The sequence below is a fragment of the Rhinopithecus bieti genome, unplaced genomic scaffold, assembly GCF_001698545.2.
Source record: "Rhinopithecus bieti isolate Rb0 unplaced genomic scaffold, ASM169854v2 scaffold_34876, whole genome shotgun sequence".
In the NCBI taxonomy this organism is placed as follows: domain Eukaryota; kingdom Metazoa; phylum Chordata; class Mammalia; order Primates; family Cercopithecidae; genus Rhinopithecus; species Rhinopithecus bieti.
Window position 1 is genome coordinate 586,762 of NW_016814760.1, and position 7,038 is coordinate 593,799.

Here is a 7,038-nt window from a genome sequence, read left to right on the forward strand (position 1 = left end):
AAAAAAAAGAATTTTGTTGACCTATGCCAATAGCAGTAGCCTCATTCTTCATTAGCAGACCTATAATTCCAATACATGCTTCATCAAATTGCAAATTACTGTGTCATGAATGTTCCTCACTGTCCCATCAATAATATTAACAAAGATATACATAACATTTACCACATGCCAGGTATTATTCTAAGTGCTTATGACAGGTTAACTCATTTAACTCACAATTCTATGAATAGCTACTATTATCTCCATTTTATAGATAAGAAAAGGGAAATTAAGTAACTTGTTTAAGATCAAACAGGTAGTAAGTGGCAAAGACAAGATTTGAATTCAAGCATTCTGATTCCAGAATCCATGCCTTAACAACAACATTACAATGCCTCATGAAAGTGAGATCTGCAAATGCTAAGAATCTATTACTTCACTTGGGTATAACTAAATCCATACGGGGAGTGAAGCATACACTTCAAAAGACTATACTAACAGTCTTTTACTTGATATTATGTCTAGCACTCAAACTGAACCATACTACACTGTTTATTAAACCTAATTGCTCAAAGAATTTTTATATTAGTAGTTGCTACGATTTGCTAAGAGAAAAGCTATTGTTACAAAACAAACATCATAGGAATATCCTACATGTATCAAATCCACTTTTACAATCAGACAATTTATGTCTACTGACTGAAATGTGGAAGGCATCAAACATTTTAATATAAATCTAACATTTCAAATATTTGTAAGAATTAACTGCAATGACAGCATTATATTTAGTATTTCAGGAAACATATAAACATGTAAGTTCTTTCTTCTTCATTATAAACAACTGGTTTCTTTCTAAAATGTTACTTTAAATGTGAAATTCTAAAGGTTCATATTTTGACTTTTACTAAAGTCAATTTAATTAGTTCATGAACTCCTCTATATATTTGCAAGTATAAATCTATAGGCAAAAGTGTAATTGTTTTAACCATGACTATCTTGCTTATTCTGCTGTTTTAAAGGCTATAATACATCTCAAAGAGAGGTCACAGAAAGATTCTACTGCTTAAGAAAATGTCAGCCAGTGGCACATTCAAGTTAATGAATCCAAGACAGCAGCTGCCAACCTCCTTTCTCCTGAAAAATAGGCAACAGAGCTGAGCAATGAGGGCACAAAAAATTTGTTTTGGTCTTTTCCTCACACAATTTCCTAAAACTGACCAAGCAACTGTGTCATAATTAACTAATGTACATGCTAAAGCACAAACATACATGCTCTGAGGAATTTTTTTTAAGATTGCATTTAAAACGTAATTATGTTTACTTTGGCACCATTCGCTTGACTTGGACAGATAAATGAACCAGGGGTACAGGGGATTATGAAATCTAACAACAAAGCAAGGAGCTAAAAGACCAAAGAGGAGAAAATTTCCCCCAAGTAGAATTATTTCCATATAAATCATCTTGTGATTTTTTTTTAAAGTGACCTCTATGACCTGTGAGGTAGTGGAAAAGGAAAGTCAAAATGACAAATTGCTAATCATGCCAAGAGACCCCTTTTCCCTTTCCTGATGATGTTTCCTCAACATGAGTGGTAGTTTCCTTAGGCAGGCCAATGACATAATGCTGATTTACTATATAAGATATACATATCTGAGTTTGGAGACTTACCATACCTTAAGCCTACATTCCTTTACAACATAACTTCTAATAAAGACAAAAGCCGAACTTGATAACTTATTATGAGGAATTCTATTTTTAGTATTAGATAATAATGACTACTTCTTTAAGGAAGAGAAACAAAAAAATAGCAGTTGCTAGTCTTTCCTAAATTATTTACTAAAAAATACTTTGAATTTATCTCGTGCCACAACAAATAAGATGAAATCAAATGAATAGCTGCTCTTTTTTCACATTAGAATGAAATGTTTTATGTATCTCTTCATTACCTCTTAATCTAAAGTGCTCTAGGTATTCTCATCTCAGCATTCCCAACCTGATTGTTTCTTTATAGTTTACGTACTCTGGGCAAATTAATCTTCCTGAAGTACAACTCTAAATCTTTTACTTACTCCTCTCCACAAACTCCAAATCTCTTTTTTTTTTTTTTGAGACGGAGTCTCACTCTGTCACCTGGGCTGCAGTGCAGTGGTGCAATCTCGGCTCACTGCAAGCTCCGCCTCCCAGGTTCATGCCATTCTCCTGCCTCAGCCTCCCGAGTAGCTGGGACCACAGGCACCCACCACCACACCCGGCTAATTTTTTGTATTTTTAGTAGAGATGGGGTTTCACCGTGTTAGCCAGGATGGTCTCGATCTCCTGACCTCGTGATCCACCCGCCTCGGCCTCCCAAAGTGCTGGGATTACGGGCATGAGTCACTGTGCCCGGCCAAATCTCAAATTTTAATGAATTAAATATTATCACTCTACTCTTGTGTTTGTGATGATAGAACCCCATAAGAGAACTCCAACTTATTTTTTTATGCTCACCTACTACCCATATCTTTACTTATCTCTCTAGTCCAGATAAATCAAACTTTTGTTTCCTAAACTTGGGTCTTTCAGACTCCTTCCTTGCCTTTGTTCAAACCATTCATTCCACCAAGACTGTTCTCCCCACATCCTGCCTTGCCATGCTGAAATTCTAAGGCCCAGCAAAAGTAGCATCCATTCCACAAAAACTTTCCCTAATACAACCACTCCACTGATTATATCTGCCTCCTTCTTTTGACTTGCCATAGTATTTTTTAAAACTCTTTGACAGCCTTTATTAATTTCCATGTGGTATGGTTATTTACGTGTCTTACCTTTGTAGCTTATAGCATTGTGCCTTGTATATAATATTTGTTGAATGAAAGCAAAATCACTCTTCAAGAGAATACTAGTTAATTATCTTTCTAATATATGCTCCCCTGCCCTCTTTTCTTTCAATTTTTGTTTTCCCTGATTTTTAAAAACAATCCATGTTTCATTACATAATTTTAGTTCTTGATCTTTTCAAATAACTTTTCCATTATATTTTCATCAAAGTATAAGGATCCCAGGCCTGCTTGTTCCAGCTGATAGCCCAGCAAAGGGCCTGTGGCACCAGAGTACTAACAACCCTCAATATACTCAGCAAAATTCACTATACAAAACTAGAGGAATAATTTAAGTATGGGGAATCAATCTAAGCAGCTCACTGGAGTTCCAAGCCTGTCTCTGGGATACTGAACTTTAATTATCAATAGTCTCTTTCTTCAAACCCACCAGAAATGTAATCATTGACACCAATGCCCAAGTTCCACCAATGATGAAGTATCTAACTTGACAAGATTTTCTAATATGCCCCTCCAAAGCTACCTGAGTAGCTTTATAAATAACCTGAGTAAATTTATAAATAAGAATTAAAAACTGAAAACAGCCATTCATAGAAGGTTACAAAATGCAACTGCAAAATTAGAGCAGCCCCAGACAAGCTAAAAGCAATACTCAAATCACAGAGTTATACAAATATACAGAATTGACTAAATGTGAGTCCTGAATTTTGGAAAAAAAATTAATACCAAGAAGTTTTAACTATACTCTCTGACCCAATCAATACTTTGATGATAGCAAAAGCCTGAAAATATACAGTATTAATTCTGAATGCATCTTTGTTTTAGGTTAAATGGGTTTTTCTTGCTCCAAACTAATCTCTTTTTAAGGTTTTGGAGGTGTGGGCTCTGCTAATCTGCATGGTTGATAAACCTGGCCAATAGGTCAATTAAATTACCTGTTGAATGAGTGAGCGAGCCTCTTCAGAGACACATTCTGGCATGTTCAAAGTAGTGTGAGTATTTATTCCTGCTGGATGGCATTCAACCAGAGTCTGAAACAATCAATCAGGCACACTTCTTATCCCAAATAACATCATATTTTGTTGTATCATAGGATTTAGGGACAGCAAGTACAGAGCGCTCAACAACCATTTTAATTGGAGGTGTAGTAATCAACACAGTGCCGCCTAAGCTGTTTAGGATGAGGGCTATGAGCCTATAGAACTTTTAACTGAAATGAAGACAATCACCATGATCACATCATAAGCTTATGCTACTGTCCCATCGTCCTTGGTTATAAAATTAATGGCTCAGAATATTATAGAAATGCTTAAATTATATGCAAAACTAAAAAGGGATCTGATCCCTTTAAAATGTTTTAATGTTTTAAAAACTCTTCAAAGTTTAGAAATTGTTAGTTATAATACTTTACATACATATATAGCGCTTTACAGTTTAAATGGCCGTAAAGGTGATTTGTAAACTCTCCAACAATCTTAGGTCAGTATTATCTACACACGTAGGTAGATGACTATTTACAAAAGCGTAACTGTACATTTTCTCTGTTTTCTTCCCAGGAAGCAATCTGCACAATACTTTATTAAAGTCTACTAACTCAAACATCATACTCAAAAGTCATTCATCTGAGAGTATAATTTCTGTCCTTAAGCTAGAACAGATAGGAAAATTTATGGTACTGAGAAAAGATAATGCTAACTTTAATATCTACATTAATTTTCTTAAATAAGAACTCCCTCCTGGTTTCAGACAAGATGTTTAAAACATCCAGAGAATTTTAATACATCCTTATATAAACCTTACAGATTTGACCCTGTTAAAGCTGAATCATGGAAAATTAAAAAGAAAAAAGGTTTAGTCATATTTCACTATGAAATATTGTGACATAAAATAATTTTACCATCAATTTATTCAATGTAATGCAATCCAACTTTAAAAAAAAATCTGGAATCTCGATAAACTTGTATTTGTCTACCTGCTTTCGGTATCAAAGTTTTTCTTGCTTAGTCCCTGATTTAAAAACTAAGGGTGAAGGCTAATATTCTCAATCTGAAATCAAGGTAGCACCTGAGTACATTTATTAAACATCCAGGTCACTGCTTACCTTGCCAGTGAGAAGTTCAAAGAGGACAGCACCCAAACTCCACCAATCACAGGCTTCAGTTTCTTCAGTGATTGCTCCAACCTCTAAACACACCAAAAAAGGTTGATATTAAAATTCCAAAGGTCAATTAAACTTTCAAAATTAACATGTATTAGCAAGGTGACCTTTTTAATGCTGAGAGGGCATATACTAAATACTACTGGGCTTTCAAAATTCCTGAAAGTTACTTATCCTTTTGGTCACCTACTGTGGTTGCATTTTTTTTTTTTTTTTTTTTTTTTTTTTTTGATGCAGTCATATATTAAACTCAGACATTTGTTCTTCAGCTGATAGAGGGACACCTTCAAGATGCTTTACTTAAAAGTTATGTGAACCTACTAGATCAGCATTTTGCTTAATTTCTTACAGTTGAGAAAGTATAGCCAATTCTACCTCATGGGTGACATTTTTGTTTTAGAAATAAAGATTCTTCAGGTTCTAAAGGAACTTTAAAAATTATCTAAACCAATATTAATCATCCTTTTACTTGCAGGTTAGAAAGCAGAGAGATGAAATGCCCTGTCCAATGTCATACTGTAGCAGAATGAAGACCTAGTTTAGAGTATCATCTTCCCTTTCCTATGTAATCAGTTGTTTTCAACCAAAGGAGGAACATGTGAAATGCAAATCTACCCATTTTGCTAAAGTACAGATAGATACATTATTTTAAGCCATGGCTGAAATTATTGGCCAAGATAAGGGATTTTAGAGTATCTACAAATTACACTTTTATCTGTGTTATCCCTATCTCTCGCCAGCACAAGTTCCTGAAATGTAATTTGAGTTTTCAGGTCTCATCTTTCAGGTTCCTGCACCAATCAGCAACAACTCTTCATTTCCCTTTTTTTTTTTTTTTTTTTTTTGAGGCTTTTAGCCCTTAAATTATCTTGTGCTTTCCTAATGGCATTGAATTAGTCCCTAAGCCTTGCCAATACCTGCCCTTTCATTTCCAATTGACTGGAAAAAAAAAAAAACCCTACTATTTGACTATAGGTAACCCACAATTCGTAACTATTTTCGAGTTTATAAGTAGTTAGGTTAGAACTTGGAAAGTACAACATGTAAGTGGTACTCAGGTGCCTAGCCTTTTAACCAGTGCTTAGTCAATCTATTTGTGTGGGAGAACCCCAAACTTACAAAATAGCCTGAGCAATAGTCTTCAAGCAAAAGTCACATGGACCAGAAAAAGAGTCACTCCTATGCAAAACACTGAAATTACTCCATTCAGCAACCTTTTCTACATCCCTTTTCCGAGGTTCAAATAGTCTATATGGAACTCTACCCCTTCACAGCCCTTTCTGAGCCCACTCTCTTCCTAAAGTGCTTCATGCCAAATCACAGTTTCCATTCTCCAACTAGCCGCTCTCAACTAGGTAGTAAAAAGAAAGCAGATATTAACTAATTCAAACTAGTAAGTGAATGACTCGAAGTCTCCTAATATTCTTAGAACTCTTTGCATTTATAAAATAGTTGCTTGTTTGAAAAACTGAGAACTACCTAACAATAGAGATTTAATCATATATGTTGTGGCACATCTGTATTATGGATTACTACTACATAACCATTTTAAATAGGGCCGGGCGTGGTGGCTCACGCCTGTAATCCCAGCACTTTGGGAGGCTGAGGCAGGTGGATCACCTGAGGTCAGGAGTTCCAAGACCAGCCTGGCGAACATGGCAAAACCCTATCTCTACTAAAAACACAAAAATTAGGCATGTGTGGTGGTGAGCACCTGTAATCCCAGTTACCCAGGAGGCTGAGGCAGGAGAATCGCTTGAACCCGGGAGGCGGAGGTTGCAGTGAGCTGAGATCATGCCATTGTACTCCAGCCTGGGCAACAAGAGCGAAACTCCATCTCAAAAAAATAAATAAATAAAAATTAAAAAACAAAAAATAAAATAAAATAAAAACACATATACTTAAGTGAATGTTTGTATATAAAACATATAAAAGCTATAAAACAATAGCTTTTAAAAGCTGTAAAACAATACAATTCTAATTTTAAAAGTACACATTTAGAAAAAAGACTGGTAAGAAAATATGACAAGATGTTTTACTGATTTGCCTCTGGGTTGGTGAGTTTTTTTTTTTTTTTTTTTTTTT

At 35.0% G+C, this 7,038-nt stretch overlaps 1 protein-coding gene across 15 annotated transcripts in view; it reads right to left on the bottom strand.

Moving 5' to 3' along the window:
• RPS6KC1 (ribosomal protein S6 kinase C1) overlaps nt 1–7,038 on the bottom strand; it is a 223,155-nt gene that overhangs the window by 7,934 nt on the left and 208,183 nt on the right. For 13 of the 15 annotated variants that reach the window (XM_017851939.1, XM_017851937.1, XM_017851949.1 and 10 more), the window contains 2 exons: nt 4,897–4,979; nt 3,731–3,826 (listed from right to left, as the gene is read on the bottom strand). In XM_017851939.1, coding sequence (XP_017707428.1) covers nt 3,731–3,826; nt 4,897–4,979 — 179 coding nt within the window. Of the gene's footprint in view, nt 1–3,730; nt 3,827–4,896; nt 4,980–7,038 lie in introns of those variants that run through there. The other 2 variants (XR_001881479.1, XM_017851942.1) reach the window with 1 other exon arrangement.